This window comes from Phascolarctos cinereus, unplaced genomic scaffold (genome assembly GCF_003287225.1).
Source record: "Phascolarctos cinereus isolate Bilbo 61053 unplaced genomic scaffold, phaCin_HiC Scaffold_9;HRSCAF=440, whole genome shotgun sequence".
NCBI classification, from domain to species: domain Eukaryota; kingdom Metazoa; phylum Chordata; class Mammalia; order Diprotodontia; family Phascolarctidae; genus Phascolarctos; species Phascolarctos cinereus.
Window position 1 is genome coordinate 263555699 of NW_027556402.1, and position 21221 is coordinate 263576919.

Here is a 21221-nt window from a genome sequence, read left to right on the forward strand (position 1 = left end):
TCCAGGCCTCCTCTTCCCAGGGGCCAGCCCCCATCACCGCCTGCCCATTGGATATCTTCAGTCGGATGTCCGGGCAAAGCTAAAACTCAACTTGTCTAAGACAGAGCTTACTACCTGACCCTCCAAAGCTCGGCCCCACCCCCTCACCACCTCATCCCACAGAAGCGGCTGGTAGAAAGAGCCCAGGACTGGGAATCTGCACCCCAAGCCCAGCCTCAGCCAGCAGCTGGTGGGGTGACCCTGGGTAGGTCACTTCACCTGTCTCCCTCAGTTTCCTCATCTGTAAAATGGGGACAATAACAGTACCACCCTCTCAAGACTGTTGTGTGGTGTGGGCCAAATGAAACGATTTTGGTAAAGCATCTTACAATCCTTAAATTGCTGCCTAGTATGAGGATTCAATCAGTTGCTTACCCTTTGCTTCTGCCTCTGCAGCATCTACACCTTCTCTCCTCTGCCCCTGCCCCTACTCCGGCAAGGCCCTCATCCTCTCACACGCACGTGTGTGTGTACATGTATGGCGTGTATGCGTGTGGATGGGACATCTGCATATCGTCTCCCTCACGTGTGAGCTCCTCAGGGGCAGGGGCCATATTTTTGTGTTCTTTTGGGTTCTCGGCTGTCAGCACAGGGCCTGGTACATACTAAGCATTCAGTGAGTGTTGTCTGATCGATTAAAGCCTGGCAGTGAATTGTCCTATAGAGGGAATCACAGGGTGCCACCCCCTCCTCATCCTTTCACCCCCATCCTCAACATGGTTAGGTTTTCTCAAAGCAAAGCTCTCCTGCCCGCCGAGGTAGGGCAGCCTAGTGGATAGCGCCACACCTTGGCATCAGACCCCATCCCTTGACACTTACGAGTTGTGTGACCTGAGGTATAAGTCAGGAAGACCTGGAATGACATCCCACTTCTGCAGCACCCTGGCCAACAGCCCCTGGGTCAGTCCCAGTGCCCCAGGCACCTCCAGGACTAAATAACGTAAACGCTGCCGATCTGTATCGGCAGAAGGAGTCACCTCTACCAGCCTGGACCCGAGAGGAGACCCCCCCCCCAATCAATAACTCCTGCAGTGCCTCCTCCAGCTGCTGTGAGGTGCTCTGCCCGATCAGACAGAGCTCCGCAAATCCTCCGGGTCGTTCCTCTTAAAGGGCAGGCGTGGAAGACCGGGAAGCCAATGGGGGCAGAGGCTCTGAGTGCGACACATGCAGGGCTCCAACTAACAGGAGTAAGTTAGGAAGGAAGTAAAGAGGAAATCCTCAAGAAGCCCGCTGGGAAAACAAGAAGGCGCTCTGGCGGGAAGTCGGCCAGGCCCAGCGTGGCGCACCACAGGCTGCGGCCCCTCCCACCTGACAAATCCTCAACCTCGAAGGATGCATCGTGTTTGAAAACGAGAACGCCAACCTGCCAAGCAGCAGATGGTGACAATCCAAAGCCAGACAAGGTTGTGAGGTGATCAGAAACAGAAAAAGAAAAAGAAAAAGGGGCAGCTGAGAGGCACTGTGATTAGAGAACTGGCCCTGGAGGACCTGAGTTCAAATCCAGCTCAGACTCTTGATGCTTGCTAGTCGTGTGACCCTGGGCAAGTCACTTCACCTCAATCGCCTCGCCAAAGAAAAACACAGGCTAGAGTAAGAAAAGAAGCCTGGAGGGACTTGCTGAATCCCTCTCTGTGACTGTTACAGCGAAGGAGAGCTCAGCATCATCAAAGGAAGGAGGGGAAGGCATCCGGAAACGACTGGGGTCAAACAGGAACCAGTGTGCCTGGCCAGGAGGTCACCGAAGCGCAGATCACAGGTGGTCAGAGCTCAACCGCAGGCGTGAGGCCCAGATGTGCTCAGTAACTCACCCAAGGTCCCAGAGGACCTGGCATACAGCAAGCACTTAATAAATGCTCGTTGACCTGACATAGCTACTAAGAAACCTCAGCGGCTGCTCCAGAAATGGCAGTACCTCCCATCCCAAATCCGGGGAGCCTTCATACTGGCAAACCAACCCCCCAACAGCCCTGTGGGGACAGCAGGAGTGGGTACTTCCCAGCCCCATGTAGACCAACAGGATATAGCATTATTATCGTTGCATATTATATATACATGTTATTATTCTGAGGAAACTGAGGCAGACACAGATAAAGTGACTTGCCCAGGGTCATACATCTAATAAATGTATAAGGCCAGATTTGAGCTCAGGTCCAACACTTTATCCAGATGAGGAAAGTGAGGCTCAGAAATGGGCAGTGTAAACTTCTCTTTTCAGACAAACAAGACCAGGCCAGGAAGCGGAAGTCTTGGAAAACCTGACATCTGGGTCCCTAGGAGGAGAAAGTGCCTACCTTGGTGGTGGGGCTGAGGGGCGGCGGGTCCTGCTCCTCCCTGGCCTCCAGGCCTGAGGGGCTGGGGGCCTTGGACTGCCTCTCCTCCTCCTCTTCCTCCACATGAGCGGCTTTCAGGAACACTTTTCTGTCCTGGAGGCAGAGAGACCAGGTGTGGGAGAGGCCTCCAGAAAACAAGCCCCTAGCCGGGGCTTAAGAGGGTGCCCCATACTGTGGACCCTCGGTGAAAGGGATGAGATGTGGTCCCTCCCCCCCCAGCTTTATCGGCCCTGGTGGGGTGTGTGGGGAGCTCAGCAGCAGCAGCCTAGCCCCTGCCCCGGAGAAGCTGCGCCTCAGGCCAGGGAGGGGCCCTGGTCCAGCTCTCCAATTATCCAATTCTGGCACCAATTCCATCTGAAGGAAGTCAGAAACTGCAGCATCTCGGGGCTGGATGGAGCCTCCACAACCTGTCACACTACCCTATCATTTAACAGGCTGGGAAACTGAGGCACAAAGTGGGGAAAAGGACATAGCCAGCTCTTTACATAGCCCCAGGCTGTCACCAGAATCAGGCCCAACCACTGAGCATTCCCAGGGACTTGAAAGCCTCTGGCCAGGTCAGAAGGGAGACCAAGAAGGCCAGAACTAGCATCTTCTGCCTCCAGGGCAGACGTCACAAGATGCATGCATGGGAAGTGCTTGGATATCGGCCTAGAAAGGCAAGTTCAGCCGAGGGGAAGAGCAGAGCCCTTGGGCAGAAACTCCCCCTGGGGACACATTGAGGCTGCTCCACCAGCTGTAAAGTGAAGGGGGCGGAGCTCGCCCAGGGTGTGGGTGCTGGGGACATCCCAGTGACTCTGGTTCAGCTCCTTCTTTTCTATTCTCTCGAAGAAGTGGAGTGCTACCACACGCCCCCTCTGAACTTGAGCACCTGGAGCTGAGCGTCCATCACCCCACCCTAGGTACGGAGCTAGAAACAGCAGCAAACACAGGAAGAGTGGAGGGATGGGGGAGGGGAGGGGCAGGAGCGCCCGCGCCAGGACGGGGACTACAGGCGCGGGGTAGGGGTCCAGCCAGGACACAAGCTCTTCCTCCTCCCCTGTTCCCTCCCATTCAGCTCCCTGCTGTACCTCGGTCTCTGCCTGCCCCCTCAGGCAGCTTCCCATCTCCAGAAGGCCTGTCTCTTCCTCTGGGATGTCTCTTGCGGCCTCCTCAGGCCAGGGCACCGGATCCACACAGAGCTGGCTCAGGCTGGCTTGGGTTTGGCTCAGGGGAGGGTCCTCTTCCTCCTCCTCCTCCTCATAGGAGCGATGTGAGGACCTGCCCAGAGAAGGGGGAGGGTCAGCAGATGAGCGGCTGCTCCCTGCCCTGCCCCCAGCAATCCCCTCCAGCCTAAGCAATCACCAGGCTCAGCTGCCACACTTAGAGGCTGTATGACCCTGGACAAGTCACTTGTGTGTAGGGGCAATCACGCTGGCACTTCCAGGTCCTTAGAGGGAAAATGCTTCGCCAACTTTAAAGGCCTAAAGAGTTGTTGGGAAGGAGATCACAGAATCCAGAGCTGCCGGGCTACTACACATCCACTCCCTCATTTTACAGATGGATAAACTGAGGCCAGGGCAGCTAGGCGGCAGGATGGATAGAGCACCACTCGTGGAGTCCAGAAGACTCCTCTCCCTGAATTCAGACACTTCCTAGCTGTGTGACCCTGGGCAAGTCATTTCACCCTGTTTGCTTCAGTTTCCTCATCTGTCAAGTGAGCAGGAAATGGCAAACCTGGCCAGCATCTCTGCCAAGAAAAGCCCAAACGGGGTCATGGACCTGCCTGAAACCCGACTCAACACCAGAGAGGCCAAGAAGGAAAAGGGCAGGGTCCATGGCCAGGGAGGTCAGAGGAGTGGAAGCCAACCAGGTACTCAGGGGCCTAAAAGGGGGAGGGTCAGACCTGGCAATCTGAGGGAGGGAGGACTGGGGGAGGAGGAAGAGGGTGGGTGGGGGTCACTGGAGTTCAGCCCCTGAGGCCCTAGCTCCAGGCATCCCCATCAGGAGGTCAGCCTAAAGCACCATCCCCCAAGGCAGAAAGAGGCCCTGACAGCAGGACTTGGGGGGTCTGCAGGGGGACAGCAAAAAAGAGAGGGTCAGGCTTAAAGTCAGAGGAGTTGCCACCAAGGGGCACGGGCTGCTCCCCAGCCTCAAGTGATGATCTTCCCATCATGGGGCTGGATGACCACTCGGGATACTGCCAAGGGAGACACCAGAAAGTCAATGGCCTGGGGTCCCCCCATCTGTGACCAGTCAGGGTTCACACGCACCATGCCAAGAGCCTGATGTCACCCACGCCTGGATAGGACAGAGGCGGACATTGAGACAAGGGGTGGCCTGAGGCAGACAGGGCCAGTCTGAGTGACTCAGAGGCTCCAGGCCTTGCGAAGGGGAAGAGTCAGGCCTGTGTCCTCACTTTACCCACGAGCAGAATAAGCCGGGCTGAGCAGGCCGAACTAAAAGGCCTGGTAAATGTTTCACAAAAGGAGTAAGACTCCAGCAAAACTGAGATCATTGCATCCTTTAAACAGCCAAGAGGCAGCCTGACTGACGCAGCTGGACAAATGCAATGTTCAATCTGTCCCACTGCTTGAGGGCCTGGGTTCAAATCTCAGCTCTGAACCTTCCCACCTCCAGGACCTTGGCCAGAGGCCTTCCCTCTGTTGGGTCTTCCCTTCCTCCCCTGCACAGGGAACGGGGGACTCTATGAACTTCCAGCGCTAATTATTCCAGTTCTAAACTGAGGCTGATGCTTGACGTCTGCCTAAAATTCACACACCCTCAGAGCTGTGGACAGGGCTGCGGCCCAAGGGAGCTTCCTCGCCTCCAGCACTGTGTGTTTCCTGGGGGGCCAGAGGCTGCCTCGGCTTCAGGGCCTTAGCTAGGGAGGGAGGGATTAAGTCTCTGAGCCCAGAGCCCTGGGAAGGAAGGGAGAGAGGGAGGGAGGGAGGAGGGAGGGAGGAAGGAAGGAAGGGAGGGAGGAAAGGAGGAAGGAAGGAAGGAAGGGAGTGAAGAAGGAAGAAAGGAAGGGAGAGAGGAAAGAAGGAAGGAAGGAAGGGAGGGAGAGAGGAAAGAAGGAAGGAAGAGGAGGAGGCAGGGTGCCCAGGAGCTCTGGGAGGAAGGAGAAAGTAGCCAGGGCAGGAAGCAGCAGACCCCGGAGGACTGGTGCTAGTCTAGCAGGCTGCATAAGCCTCCCCCAACCAAGAAACAGAGTGAGGGGGGAGCCAGTCTTGGCCCTCAATGGGAAATTTCCCCAAAGGCTCCTGCAAGATGCTTCCTTTGTGGAGAGAGGGGGAGGAGGAGGAGGAGGAGGAGGAAGAAGAGGGGGAGGAGGAGGAGGAAGAAGAGGGGGAGGAGGAGGAAGGAGAGGGGGAGGAGGAGGAGGTCCAGCCCCACCCCATCCCGGGCCCTCTCAGTGCTGTGGCCCAGACCACTAGTGCACCCGCCAGGGAGGCAGCGGGGAGCCAGGAAACTGGGAATAGACATGGGGTGGTTTGAGTCCATCGGGCATGGGGCCTATCAAATCAGCCAGGAAACCTCTGGAGAGGCTCCTGGGCCCCCAGGGGCCTTCTGGCTCCTGCTGCTGCTGTGTGAAGATGGAGTGGCCCCAGGGCCATGGCCTTGAAGGCCCCCAACTCTGCTGCTCCCATTTCCTCTCCTTCTTTTGCCCTGCCCCCCTCCTCTACCCTACTTGCCCCCTCTCCCTTTCCCCTCATTCATCTTTTCCTCCCTCTCCCCCTTCTCCTCTTCTTTCCGTTGCATTCTCTCCTTCTTTCCCTATTATTCTCTGCCTCCTCCATCCCTCTCTCTCTCCCTCCCTCCGTTCTTGCTCCCACTTTCTGCTCTCTTCCTCCACCAGCCCTCACTGATCTCTCTGGTTCCTGGCCACCTCTAGGAGCCCTGACCATGTGCATCTCACAAGCAACCCTCGAGCCTGTGTCCTGTTCAGGATTGTGTGTGTGTGCCCGGGTCCACCCTCCCCAGCGCAGGCCACGACCTGGGCACTGACAGTGGCTGCAGTGGGAGCTCCCCAGGGCAGGACCTCAGCCTCCCTTTCCCCTTCTTAGCCTCCCTTTCCCCTTCTTACCTCCCCTCCCCCCCACTGGACTCAAACACCACCATGGTGGCACAAGGAGCTGGCAAAGACCCGGGAAGATGACCAGGGTCCAGCTGTCTGCGCTTTCCTCGGGGCGATGCCCTCCCCTGCCTGGCTCGATGTCCCTCTTGACCCACTGTGGCTCAGGCTTGGAGCAGACCCGGGAGCCGGAAGGGGCCTGAAGAATGCTCACCCCTCAGCTCGGTCCTCATACTCTGGGCTTTCTTCTTGCGAGGTCTCTCCGCCGTCCAGGCTCCCATCTGGACCCCATCTCTGCTTCCTCTGCTCCATCTTCTGGGACCAGTCGCTGAAGCCCTCATCCTCCTCCAGCTCCATGGGCTTCAGGGCAAGGCTGAGGATGACGAGAGAAGGGAGAGATGGCAAGCGGGCACCCCAGGCGAGGCAGACGGGCCATCCTTCCGACGGCACCCCATCTCCCCCCAGTCTGGGTGCCAGGGGCCCAGTCCATCCACCATGGAGCTGACTGAGAATCTCCCGAGGCCTCTCGGCCTTCACTTGAAGACCTCGGGGGGGGTGGGGTGGGGGGTAGAAGGGAGTAGAGGACACAGGGTACAGGAGTGCCCAGGCCAGGCAGGGAGTGAGGCGTGGCTCTAGTTCTAACTGGCTGAGGTGCCACCCGGGCACTTCAGCTAAATCACATAGGGAACCAGGGATTCTCAGAGGTGTTCTGAGGAGGGAGGGCAGTCCAGGAGGAGGGCACAGACAATGCAAAGCCATGGAGGCGGGAGAGGGAAAGTCATATGTGTGTGAGAGGAGCAGTAAGGAAACCTGCCTGGTTGGACAGAGCACAGGAAGTGGGTGAAGGTACAATAAAGCTGGAATGGTGGTTGAAGCCGGGTCATAAAAGGCTTTGGGTGACAGACATGGGAGTGGAGCACCATTTTACAGATGAGGAAATTGAGGCCGAGAGACAAGGGTCACTCCCTTCTTGCCGCAGGGTCACATGTCTGAGAAGTGTTGGGGGTGTGCACACATGCATGTGTGTGTTGTATGCACGCGCATGTGGCGTGTGTACACACTTGCATGTGTGGTATGTGGGGAGGTGCACACATGCATGGTATGTGTGTATGCCTGTGGTATCTGTGGGTGGGGGTATACGTGTGCGCGTGTGTGTGTGTGTGTGTGTGTGTGTGTGTGTGTGTGTGTGCGCTGGAGGGGACTGCTCCAGATAATTCATCTGCCATCTGGGATTGGGGGCTGAGGTTGGCAAAGGGAGATGAGGGATAAGTGTGTGGGCCGCCAGCCCAGCAGCCCTGGGGCGGGGCAGGGGAGCTAGGCACAGGAAAGCCGGCAGGAGCCCAGCCTAACCCTCTGGCTTAGTTATCACAGCCGGGTTGGAAAACGGGGGAAAACAGAGGGAGGGAATGGAAAAAAGGGAGATGATTTAAAAACAACTGGCCTCCCGGGCACCACAGGCCTGTTTCCAGGGACCCCACCCACCTAGCGTGAAGAGGAAGATCTGGGCTTTGGCAGGCTCAGGGGTTCAGGACATGGGCAGGGGCGTGGGTGTGAACCTGGGAGATGCTGAGACCCTGCACTACAAAAATCAGCACCTGCAGGGGACGGGGTGGTGGGGGGGAGGGCTTGGCAGACTGAGAGGCATCTGCCCCGCCCCCCAGCTGCCCCTCAGGGCTTCAGAACCTGTCTGGCCTCTCACAGCCAGCTCCTGCCTAAGCTCAGACAATTCCCCCAGATCGGTGGCAGCCCCCTAGAAGAGGGAGCGGTGGTCGGCTCACACAGAGCTGGCCTTTCCTCATGGCACGTCTGGCTCTCCGCCCACCAAGCAGATACAAAAATCACTGCTTGACTCGCAAAGTGCCGAGAGCCCCATGGGCAGGACCCTATCTGACCAATGAGGAAACTGAGGCTGGAGGTGCCCTCGGTCACGTGCTAAATGGCCAAGCTAGGTGAGCCCAGGCCTCAGAGGCCAAACCCACCAGTCCCCCAGTCTAAAACCTCAACCCTGTGGTCTGGCCCCAGGAAGAGGATGCCAGAAAAACTGCTCTCCTCACTGTCCATTCCTTTGGGCTAAAACCTCAGACTCCTGCAGGGAAGACCCACTATCTGTGCCTCACATACACCAGGTAACCTGCAGGGCTCTTCCCCGGTGTCAGAAGAAAGCTCCTGGGAATTCTAGATCATTCAGGGCCCCGGCTCCAGCCCCACCCTCCACACGGGAGACAGAGGCAGCAGCGGGCAGGGCGGGGGAGACAGGAAAGAGCACTACACCAGTGAGGAAAAGCCGAGTTCAGATCCAGCCTCTGACACCTGGGAGGTGTGTGACTCTGGGGGAAGTCACATCCTGGCTCCCTGCCTCAGTGTCCTCATCTGTAAAATGGGGGTAATAACAGCACCCATCAATGATGGGGAGGGGGTTGTGAGGATCAAGTGACATCGTATTTGCAAAGCGCTTCACAAGCCTCCAAGGGCAAACAAATATAAATTCTTCTCCCCGAATAACAGAGAGTCTTTCCAAATTCTCACACTTGTATGTCTTTGTGTGTATGTGTGGGGTGTATGCGCATGTGTGTGTGGTGTATGTCTGTGTGGTGTGTCTGTGTGGGGTGTGTGCGTGTGTGTGGTGTGTGTGCATGGGTGTGTGGGGTGTGTGTGTGTGTGTGTGTGTGTGAAAGTGTCAGTAGCAGAGTCAGCGCAGGGCGGATGCTAATTTGCAGTCAGTCAGAGGACCAGTGTGACCTGGGGAGTTATTGTGACTTTTCCTCTCTGGTTATTATTATTATTATTATTTTTTGGCAAGGCAATTGGGGTTAAGTGACTTGCCCAGGGTCACACAGCTAGTAAAGTCAAGTGTCTGGTCTGAGACCGGGTTTGAACTCAGGTCCTCCTGATGCCAGGGCTGGTGTTCTATCCGCTGCGCCACCTAGCTGCCCGACTTTCCCTCTCTGGGTAATTTCCTCCTCGGTGAAATAAGGGCCCTTAGTGGTCACCAAGGCCAGTCCCCTCATTTTACAGACAAGGAAACTATGTCCCAAAGGGGTTAAGTGACTTGTCCAGGGTCACACAGCTGGTCTGTGTCAGAGATAGGACATGAGCTGCAAGTCCTCTGGTCCCATGACCATGTCATAATGGGGTTGATGGGGATGAGGGCCACTGCCCACACAGCTTTTAGGACATTCTAAGCCCTCTACAAATAGCTCATTTTGCCCTCACAACAACTTGGGAGGGAGGGGCTGTTGGGGAAACTGAGGCAGACTTGTCCAGGGTGACATAGCTAGGAAGCATCTGAGGTCGGATTTGAACTCGGGGCTTCCTGAGCCCAGGCCCAGGTCACTTAGCACCACCACAAATGTCAGTCCCGAGCTCACCACTGTAGTGCTAGTGTGCGTCATCTGCTGCCAGACTAAGTCTGGGGGCAATGGGGGGCTCTTACAGCTTCTCCTGCTCCGGCTGCTCGGGCTCCATCTCGGGGCAGGAGCTGGTCCCACCCGGCCCATCCTCGCTCTGGGACCGGAGCTGTCTCTCCCGCTCCCTCCTGCGGCGTTCCCTTGCGGCTTCCTCTTCATCCTCCACGCTCCACTGGGTGGTGAGTCTGGGAGGGAAAAAGAATGGGGAGGTGTGATTCTGGGGTGAGAACTGGGGAGCCAGGAGGCTAGGGGCATCCAGAGGAAGGCAGTGGCCTGCCTTTGCCAGGCTGCTCTCCTCCTCTCACTATGCCTATAGGAAAAAGGGTGAGGGGAGATCCTGGGAGCAGATGCTCTCTAGGGGTGCAGGGAGGACGATGGCTTGTCCCACAGGACACACATGCACATGCACACACATACACACCCCTCCCTGGCCCTGGTATCACCCTCTCCAAGGTCATGCTGAGATCCCACTTATGGGAAGGATGAACTCTGACTGTGTCCTGGCCCCCTCAGGGGGCAGAAAGTCTGAGGACCCTTCTCAGAATGAAGGCACACAATCAAACATGTGGGATGGCTCAGGAAAGTGAAGGTCAGTGGACAAGTTCATGAGAGCCCAGAACCCTTCCCCCGGGTGCCAGGTTAAGAACATCCTATTTTGGGGGTAGGCATCCTCCCTAGGGCAAAGATCCTTGCAAGGGGCTGGGCAGGGATAGAGGAAGCCAGGAGAGGTCAGGCATGGGGGTCCAAATCCAAACAAACTGGGTTCCGGGGGAGCGGGCAACATCCTCACACCAGGCCTGGGAAATGGGGGAGGGAGAGGGAGGGGCAGAGATTTCTGGAACTCATCCATTCCTTTTTCAGGCTTGCATCTGAGGTCCTGGGCCCCAACACTGCAGCCCCTGGGGAGCCCCAGAAAAACCTCAGCCAGATGCAGCAGCAACACCCACCCCTCCCTGAAGCAGCCTACCAAAGCAACCAGGCTCCCAGTCTGCACAAAATAAAGCCACATTCCCTGGCCTGGCCTCTGGTAACAGAAATCTCCTCCTGCCCCCAGGCCTAGGGGCTCTGTCCTCCTTCCTAGGCCAGAAGAGCCAGCCAATGTCCTGGGTCACCTGGCCCAGCAGCTGCCAGAGGAGGCAGAGGAGAGTGGCCCCCATAGACACTCTGCTCCCCCCTCCAGTCCCCCTCCCCACCCTGCTGTCCCCCTACTCTGCTCTCTGCCGGCCCTCCAGCCTCCCTCCCCACCTGCTCTCTGCCCCTCCTCCAGCCTCCCTCCCCACCCTGCTCTGTCCCCCTACCTTGTTCTCTGTGCCCCCATCCCCTTCCCCACTCTGCTCTCTGACCCCATCCCTCTCCCCAACTGCTCTCTGCACCCCTTTCAGCCTCCCTCCCCACCCTGCTGTCCTCCTACCCTGCTCTCTGCCCCCCCCCTCTAGCCTCCCTCCCCACCCTGCTCTGTCCCCCTACCCTGTTCTCTATGCCCCCATCCCCTTCCCCACCCTGCTCTCTGCCCCTCCTTCAGCCTCCCTCCCCACCCTGCTGTATGCCCTCTGGCCAGTCGTAGGCTTCTGGCAAATGGGGAAACTGAGGCTCAGCCACAGAAGCAGGCAGGCACTAACATCAACACTGTCTGCCTCCAGAGCCCTTTGTACATTCTAGAGTCTCACATCCAACATTCGAGTTCTGCCTTATAGCAAAGGGCGGGAATCATCCCCACCACTCTGCGGGTGGGGAACAGCAGGCCTGAACAGTGATCAGGCTTGTTCCCCTTGGGGCTGAAGCAGGAATAATGGGTAGAAGGGGCAGAGAGGCCAGCGGAGCATAGATGTCCCGACAGGTAGTGAGCTCCCCGTGAGGAGCCGCAGGATACAGAGAGAGGGAAGGCCTGAACTGCTTCCCATCCCCCTTCACCTCCCTGCCCTGCCCCGTGTCCTGCCAGTGAGTCGCCCTCTCCCCAGCCAGGCCCCCGCAGATTCCCCTGGAGCATGCCCCTGCTGGGGCAGAGGAGGGGGACTCCTGGGGCCCCCTACTCCTCCCTCCTACGGCCTGGCTGCCCCTTCGAGGCCGACACACACACAGGCACCCGTGAAGGCATGCATGTGCAGATTCACCGCACTGGGGGTTCACACACATATCTGCACATGTGCTTTGGGCCACACCCGAAGGAATGCCTCCCCCCCTTGACTGTTTTCCCCTTGTTTCCATGACAACAGTTGTCTTTGGGGCTGGCCCCGATCCAAGGTGTGTTCTTTCTTTCCTCTCCTCTTTTTTAAAGATGAAGTCATCCATCCCTCGGGAAGGACCCCAGCCAAGCCCTCCTCCCCCACTCCCATCCCTCCAGGTCCAGGGCCTGGGTCACCAGGCTGGGAAAGGTAATAGCTGCTCCTGGCCTCAGCCAGAGGCCTGGGCTCCTCCTGGAGCGCTCACATCTGGGTCCCCAGAAATGCTGGGCCCCTGCTGGGCCTCCCCCACTCCATGGGGCTCATTCCAGCCCCCTTCCTCCCGCCCCTTCTACTTCCCCTGCCTGTGATGACCTCATAGCTTCACTATTTCTGGTGGGGCTCTGGGAACCAGAGGGGAGGCTAAACAAGGGGGAGGGGGCACCGGCCTGCGAATGACTCCCTGCACCCCCTCACTCCCCAGCCCCGATCCTCACTTGCTGTCTCAGGATGCCCGCCATGCCTTGGTGCCTGGCAAACCTCCTCTCCCATATGCCCCACTATGTCTGTAAGATTTAGACTTGTTTCCTAGGGGAAGATTCGGGACTCCCCACGAGTGATTGAGTGACCCCGTCCTTTAGAGACTTTTCAGCGTTGGGAGGAATGGGCAGAAAGGGGCCAGGACCACCGCCCGTGTGAGGCCTGGTGCAGGATGGGGGTGAGGCACACCTCCTGCCCTGGCCCTGCCCCCTCCAGCCTGGCCAGCCACAGCAAGGGGCAGATCCGTGATGCCAGCTAGGAGCCGACAAGAAGGAAAGCTACCTCTGGTGACCTCTGCCCGGCTGGTGCCAAGCTAGGGGAGTTGGGGGTGAGGCAGGACAAGGAGGGAGGATGTTGGGGAGAAGGGGACCCTCTGGCACCTGAGTGTGAACTCAGGCATGTTGTCCAGGCCCTCCAGGAAACTGGGGCTGGCCCTGCCGAGTGCAGAGAGGAGCCCAGCTGTGAGCAGGGAGGAAGGGGGCTGCTCCGGGCAGGGGGACCAGCAGGAAACACGACAAGAGCCTGCCCTGCCTACAATTTGAGCTCTGGCCGCACCTGGCTCTCAGCTGGACAAGAGCTCTCATGGCCTTCCTCTTCTCTCCTCTTCCGGGGCCTCCTCCCTGGTCTCCCGCCTCAGGCCTCTCCCCCTTGCCCACCCACCCCCCTGCTCAGTAGCCAGAGTGACACTAGGAGCAGGGCCCTTCCCTTCTCAGGAAGCCCCATGGACTCTCTATTACCTCGAGCCCATCACAAACACCTTTCAAGATCTGGCCCCAACCTCCCTGTCCAGGCTCTCCCACATTCCCTGGAGAGCCTGGCAGCATGCCCCCCGTGACAGACACCCCATCTCCCACTCCAAGCCTCCGCCCAGACATTCCCCAGGCCTGGAGCACAGCTCGTCTTCACCACTGCCTCTAAGAATCCCCGTCTTTCTGCAAAGCTCAGAAGAAAGATCACTTCCTACATGAGTCCCCTCCTTACTTTCCAGCTGCTAATGCCACCTTCGAAAGAAAAAGGCCTTGGGTGTCAAAAGAGGGGCCAGGCCCCAGTGACAGTTCCAAACCTGCCATCGTATGGTTCAGGGAGCTCTGCTTTGTCACTTCCCATGCTCCACAATCCCCTATTCTGCTATGCGCCTCATTTCCTCTTTTGTAAAATCATGGTGTTGACCTCCAGTTCTCACCTCCCAGGCCAGGCAGGACATGACCCCTCGTCCAACCCCTATCCTCTCTGTGGTTTCTGTTGCTGGCATAATGAAGACATATCTGACTCCTGGATCCCAAAGCTGGACCCCTGCCCCGGCCAGATCTCCCCAGCATCTGCATGAAGGCCTCCTGGGAGGGGGGAAGGGGAAGGGAAGTGGCATCCCCTTCAGAGACAGCCCTCGCCACACTGGGACAGCTTTCATTGTTAGGAAACCTCTTGGCATCAACTCTAATTCAATCCAATCATATGTGCCAGGCACGATGCCAAGCCTTGGGGACAGAAAGACAAACCATCCCTGACCCCAAGGAGCCTGGGGTACCCAGACACCTCCCCAGTCCGCCGGCGCATCTCTACGGCACCCAGGCTGGATCCAGAGTGGACCGGCTACTACACTGCCCATCCTCCCACCATAGCCTAGAAGGCCTTGGGGTCTCCTGAAGGCTGCAAGTGTGGCCAGGTCCTCCCACAGTGGAAGGGTGTGGGATCCAGGTCCAGTCACGGCCTGCTCTGGCCAGGCTCATCACCACAGAGCCGGTCACTGGATGAGCAGGCCTCTCTGCCCCCAGGACTGAGCAGAACAAGTCTGGCCCTTCTTTCTCCCCCAGGACAGACCTTAGCCCACTTGCAGATGGGCCTCATGCGCCCTGGGGCTTCTTCTGACGGGAAGGAGACATCCCCAGCTCCTCCTGTGCACTCAAATTAAATGGTGAGAAGTCCAACCCCAGCATCCTCCAGGTGGAAGGGCTTCTGTCAGCAGGCCCCTGGCCTGATCGCTCAGGTTTCTCAAACAAGATAGCAGGCATGGGAGGCGGCTCTCAGCTACGGCCCCAGAGCCTGACAGGCAGTGATTGGGGGTGAGACAGGGAGATGCAGGTCCCCACTGACACTCTGGCACGTCAGAGGTTGCCAAAGGCCAGCCGGTGGCCTGAGAGACAGAGCCCCCAGCGCACACACGCCGTCTTCAGTCATGACCCTGAAGTCCACACCACACTGCCTAACGGTTGAGAATCCAGCTGTTATAGTGGGTGACGTGTTCCCCCGCAGAACTGACCAAGAGGTGAAGCCATAGAAAAGGGGCTGCTGGACACCCATACAGACCCACGTGCCTGCAGCCTCACAGGACAACCAGAGGGGGCGGAGCCAATGCGTCCTGAGGCCTCCTGGCCACCTGGGACTGGCAGTAGCCAGTGCCTTCAGACCAGGACAGCCCAGGGCCCAGGGGCTCTGAGACCCCTGAGAAGGGCCCAGAGGAATCATCAGAGACCAGGAGACCCAACCCCGGGAAGGAGAGGTCAGCATAGAAAGCGGGTGGACGTAAGGTAGGCCAAGAGCAAGCCTGGCTAACATCACGTCTGAAAGGGAAGCTGAGGGGAGCTGGCCTGGCCCAAAGCCTCAGTACAGGAACTGAGGCTGGAGAGAGGAGTAAATCAGAGACACCGACCGACACCAGAAATGACCGGAGACCCAGAGATTCTCCCCCTAAAATGCAGACAGTGACTCCCCAGCTTCAACCAGTGACTTCAAGGAGAAAAATACATGTTCTACCAGGACTGCACGGATATCTAGAAGAAATGAAGCAAAAAGTGAAACAAAAACTCTGGAGAAAAAACTGGAAGGGAAATAAATTACTTGGAAAAGTGGTAAATCTTACTCAAGAAATGGAATCGCTTCACCAGTCCTGGAGTCAGCAGGACCTGAGTTCAAAACCAGCCTCAGACACATAACACTCACTAGCTGTATGACCCTGGGCAAGTCACTTAACCCTAACTGCTTCAACAACAACAAAAAAAAAGAAGAAAAAGAAAAAGAAATGGAATCCCTGAAAACTAGGACACACCAAGAGAAATTCATGATTCTATGAGAAAGAAAATTAGAATAAAATTTTAAAAACTGGAAAAAAAAAACAGAAGAAGATGTCAGATGCCTAATATCTAAAACAACTGATGTGGAAAACAGGTCAAGGAGAGAGGGCTTAAGAATTCAACTCTCTGAAAAACAAGATTAAAAAATCTGGACACTATTTCAGAAGAAGTCCAAACTGCTCAGATAAATTATTGCCAGAGGGTTGAGCCAAGATAGAATGCGTCAACCGAACACCTCCTGAAAGAAACCCCCAAAAGAAAAAAGTCCTGGGAATATCAGGGCCAAAATGCAGAGCTCCAATGTCAAAGAAAAAATATTGCGAGCATCCAGAAAAAATAATTTAAGTAGCAAGGAACCACAGTCAGATCACACGAGACTCGGATGCTTTTCTACAAAAAACGAGAGATCTTAGAATATAATATTCCAAAAGGTGAGGTGTGTGTGTGTGTGTGTGTACACAGAAAATGATAAATATACACACTTGTGTATCTACCACATGTGTGTGTGTGTGTGTGTGTGTGTGTGTGTGTGTGTGTGGATATATACCTAAAAACAATCCTACAAGGGGAAAACAGACTTTTAATGCAATAGAGGATTTTGAAGCATTTCTGATGAAAAGACGTGAACCGAACAGGAACTTTGAAACACAAATACAAGAGTCCAGAGAAACCTAGAAATGACATTTCATTCTGGCCGTTGGGAGGGGCCGGATACAGATGGTGATGTGGTGCTAATGTTCTAAGGGGGGAGAGGAAACAAGCGTCTCTTTAGAACCTTCGTGCTTCAAAGGGTAATGAGGGAGATAAATAAGAAAGCAGAAGGGGCAGCGAGGTGGTGCAGTGGATAGAGCACTGGCCTTGAAGTCAGGAGGACCTGAGTTCAAATGCGGCCTCAGACCAAACACTTGACACTTAGCTAGCTGTGTGACCCTGGGCAAGTCACTTAACGCCAACTGCCTAAAAAGAAAGAAAGCAGATGTCTCACACACTCTTACACACACACACCACACTCACACACACACTGCAGACCTCGGTGCAGAAACACGTCAATGCTTCCACAGGGAAACAAGCAGGGATGAGGGCTGGGGTGAGCAGGGCAGGTAACACCAGTGAGGGAAGAATCGAAATCAAGGCACCCTTCTGATCTTTGGAGGAGGAATAAAGGGAAAAAGGGCCCATCCAGAAGCCCAGGAGGCACCCGTGGAGGGGCACAAGTGAGCGGGCCGGGCTGCACCAGCCGGCGGGATGCTGCTGGGCTGTCAGAACCACAAAGCGGGGTTCAGGGAAGCCTGGGTAGGAAGCCCCAGCACAGCAAGAGGGGCAGGACCCAAGCGAGGCCGTGCAATCTTGCCCTCGAGAAGCACTGGCCAGGTGTCCGGAGGGCCAGGGAGGAAGCGGGTGGACCGCCCGCGTGGGGCGGGGGCTACAGACACCCGCGGCTTTCTTTGACTCCATTCTGCTTGGCACGTGGGGGTTTTCTGTGAAGGGGAATGATGTGGAAAATGGAACAAAGACCATTGTAAGAAATTCTGAAATGTTTCTAAGAATGTTCCATCAGTCACTCTGTCAGTCAGTCAACAAGGATTTTGTGAGCACTCCCTCTGTCCGTGAAAGGCCCTGTATCAGGCAGCCCGAACAATCAGGAGGCTTAGGAAGCTAGAAGGGGGGGGGGGGCTTTATTACATCCTTGTTTGTTAAATCAAGTGGCATTAAGTGCGGGTTCACCTCTGCAGAGTGTAAATCAAAACTCTCTCGAGGGGGGCGAATTTTCAAATTCAAAACCAATATTAATTATTTTTTCAACACCAGTAACCTTGTGCAGTCACACCCTGGTTTGAAACTCACAACAGCCCTAGGAGGGAGGCGGGGCAGGGATGATTAGCCCTGTGTTACAGATGTGGAAACTGAGGCCCCGAAAGATGGTGTGCCAAAGCAGCATGGGTGCTGTGTGTGTAGATGGAGTGCCCTGACACGGGTGCAGCTCTGCTCAAGATGCCTCCCTGGGAGTCGCTGAGCGCGGGAGAGATGCTGGGAAGGCAGAGACAGTCTCATAGCCACCCAGCAGCTCCAGTGAGTTCAGATCTGGCCTAGCTGTGTGACCCTGGGCAAGTCACTCAACGGTGTCTGCCTCAGTTTCTTCATCTGTAAACTGAGGATAATAATGGGGATGATAAAGAATCAAGTGAATTAACACCAGTAACTTGCTTTGCAAACTTTAAATCACTCTCTAAAAGCCGTTACCGTAATTATTATTATTACCAAGACAAAAGTTGCTGTCCTCTTCCCACCAGACAAGCCACCAAAAAGCTCAAGAAGGGAAGTTAAACTAAGCTGTCGTCAGATGCCCCAGGCACCTGACATCTGCTCCTCAAGGTGGAAGGCTCCTGAGGGAAGGGACTTAGCCAAGGTCACGGGGCCCCTCCAGGTCACCCCTAGGAAGTCCTCAAAATCCCATCGGCTGTCACCCAGTCTGAGGGGAGGGACCTCGGGCATTCTCCCTCTCCTCTTCCCCAGCTCTGCAGAGAGTGCCAGCGCCCTTCCAGGCACCCTGGCTCACAACCTAAGGGTCACAACCTCAGCCCTTCACTCCCTCAAAAGAACGTCCGTGAGTAGTAACAATGAGAACAGACCGTGTGCACAAAAACTATCTAATTTTGTTTTCACAACAACCTTGTGAGTTACTCCCATCATGCAGATGAAGAAACCAAGGCTAACGGGTTAAGTGTCTCATCTAGGCTGATATCAGGATTTGAACTCAGGTCTTCCTACCACATCCAATTCCTTGCCAAGTCCTGCAGTTTCAACCTTCCTGGCATCTCCTCCGCCCCTGCTCCCCACCCTGGTGCCGACCCTCATCCCCTGACACCTGGACTATCGTCATAACCTGCAGGAGGGAGGGTCTGCCTGCCTCAGTCTCTCCCCACTCCAGTTCTTCCTCCACTTGGCCACCAGTGTGATTTTCCTCGAGGGCAGGTCCGACCACATCACCCTGTCCATCCCTCAATTCCATAAACTCCTGTGTCTCCCTACAAGGTCCACTGTTTGGCACCTAAAACTTCACAATGTGATTCCAGCCCACCTTTCCAGGCTCGTTCTGCATAACTTCTCCCCTTCACCCATTCTACCGTCCAGCCAAACAGTTCTCCTTATCGTCTGTCACATGAGATAACATCTCCCATCTCCACACCTTCGCATTAGCCGTCCTCCATGCCTAGAAAGCACTCTCTCCTCATTTCTGCCTCTTAGAAACGAAACCTCCTATGAAGGGGCCTTTCCTGATCCCTTCCCTTGGTATTAGAAAAGAAAGAATAAGAATCCGTGACTGGGGTCTGGGTGAGGGGAAGAGAACAGGGTCCCCAGACTGGAAGCAGATTGTGCCAAACCTAGAGAGCCCTGATGCTGACCACACTCCTCCTTCGTAAAGAGGGCCTGGAGAATATGAGAATGGGCTGGAAGGAAACACACAATCAGTGGTCACGACTAAATGTGAATGGGACAGCCTCAATCATAAAGAGGGAAGAGGTTAGCAGGATGGGCTAGAAAACAGAATCCAAAAACGTGTTTGCAAGAAATATCAGGATTCAGGTAGAGTTTAAATGAGGGGCTAGAGCAAAGTCAGCTGAACCCCAAAAAGTAGGGATAGCAGTCATGATCTGAGTCAAGGTGTCAACAAAAAGAGACTGAAAAAAAGAGAAGCATCAAGAAAGAAACTACCTTGTGCCAGTATACGAGAGACAATGAATTCAGTATGCAGTATTTTACACAGATTCACCAATGACATAACATCTAAATACTTAAAAGGAAAAACTAAGCAAGCTACAGGGAGACAGACAGTAAGACTATTTCTCATAGCTGGGGACCTCAAGGTGCCCCTTTCATACCTAGACTAATTTAAAAAAAGAAATAAACAAGAAAGTGAAGAGCCCGATTAAAGTTTTAGAAGAATTACATCCCTGGTTATTGTTGAATGGGAATAATTAGAAAGGAGTACACATGTATTTCTCAGCTATGAATGGCACCTTTGCAAACACTGGCCATGTCTTAATGCATCAAAACCTTACAAACAGGGGCATCTAGGTGGTGCAGCGGATAGGTCACTGGCCCTGGAGTCAGGAGGACCTAAGTTCAAATCTGGCCTCAGACACTTGACACTTACTAGCTGTGTGACCCTGGGAAAGTCACTTAACCCTACTGCCTAGCAAAAAAACAAAAAACAAACACAAACACAAAAAACCTTACAGACAAATGAAGAAAAGTGGAAATATTAAACACATCCTTTACTGACCACAACTATAACACAAAAATTATATCCAACAAAGGGTCATTTTCTAAAGGATTAACTGAGACCAAGTTAATCCTAAGGAACTGGTGGGTCAAAGAAACAAATAACAAATAATAGATCGTTGCATTAGAGATAATGATAACAAGGCGATCACGTTGCAAGATCCTGAGATACAGCCAGGTCCCCTCAGAGGCTGCTGCTGCCTCCCTCCCCGCTCCAGTTACCTTAGGTTATGTTCTATCTATTTGAGCATATATGGAAGGGCCTGGAAACTTATGGAGGGCAGGAGCTTTTAAAGTTTGCCCTCTTCCAGGAGGTGAAGTGACTTGCCCAGGGCCCTTGTCTCAGGGACACAGATAATAAATGTCTGAGGCAGATCTAAATAACTGGAAAAACATCAGTTGCTCATGGGTAGGCCGAGCTAATATAATAAAAATGACAATCCTACCTAAGCTAATTTATGTATTCAGTGCCATACCAATCAAACTACCAAGAAATTATTTTATAGAGTTAGAAAAAATAATAACAACATTCATTTGGAAAAACAAAAGGTCCAGAATATCAAAGGAACTAATGAAAGGAAATGCAGGGGAAGGTGGCCTAGCAATTCCAGATCTTAAATTGTATTATAAAGCAGCAGTCATCAAAACTGCTTGGTACTGGCTAAGAAATAGAGTAGTGGATCAGTGGAATAGGTTAAATATGCAAGATACAGTAGTCAATGACTATAGTAATCTATTATTTGATAAACCCAAAGACCCCAGCTTCTGGGATAAGAACCCACTCTTGGAAAAAAACTGCTGGGAAAACTGGAAAACAGTATGGCAGAAACTAGGCATAGATGAAAATCTCACACCATATACCAAAATAAAGTCAAAATGGGTTCAGGACTTAGATATAAAGGCTGATACTATAAGTAAACTGGGAGAACAAGGAGTAGTTTACCTATCAGATCTATGGAGAACAGAAGAATTCATGACCAAACAGGAGGTAGAGAACATTATGAAAAGCAAAATGGATAATTCTGATTACATTAAATTGAAAAGCTTTTGCACAAACAAAGCCAATGAAACTAAGATTAGAAGGAAGGTAGAAAATTGTTTCCCAATTTTTACAACCAGTCTCTCTGATAAAGGTCTCATTTCCAAAATATATAGAGAATTAAGACAAATTTATAAGAATACAAGCCATCCCCCAATTGATAAATGGTCAAAGGATATGAACAGACAGTTCTCAGATGAAGAAATTAAAGCCATCTATAGTCATATGAAAAAATGCTCTAAATCATTATTGATTAGAGAAACGCAAAGGGCACACAGGAGTCATGGTTTGGGGAAGA

General features: G+C 54.3%; 1 protein-coding gene across 2 annotated transcripts in view; it reads right to left on the reverse strand.

The window, feature by feature from the left end:
* The window catches only part of LSP1 (lymphocyte specific protein 1), a 60326-nt gene that overhangs the window by 11969 nt on the left and 27136 nt on the right, over positions 1–21221 (reverse strand). For both annotated transcript variants that reach the window (XM_020970801.2, XM_020970802.2), the window contains exons 2-5: positions 9860–10018; positions 6641–6799; positions 3440–3629; positions 2331–2462 (exon numbers count right to left, since the gene is read on the reverse strand). In XM_020970801.2, the coding sequence (XP_020826460.1) occupies positions 2331–2462; positions 3440–3629; positions 6641–6799; positions 9860–10018 (640 nt within the window). The remainder of the gene's footprint in view (positions 1–2330; positions 2463–3439; positions 3630–6640; positions 6800–9859; positions 10019–21221) is intronic.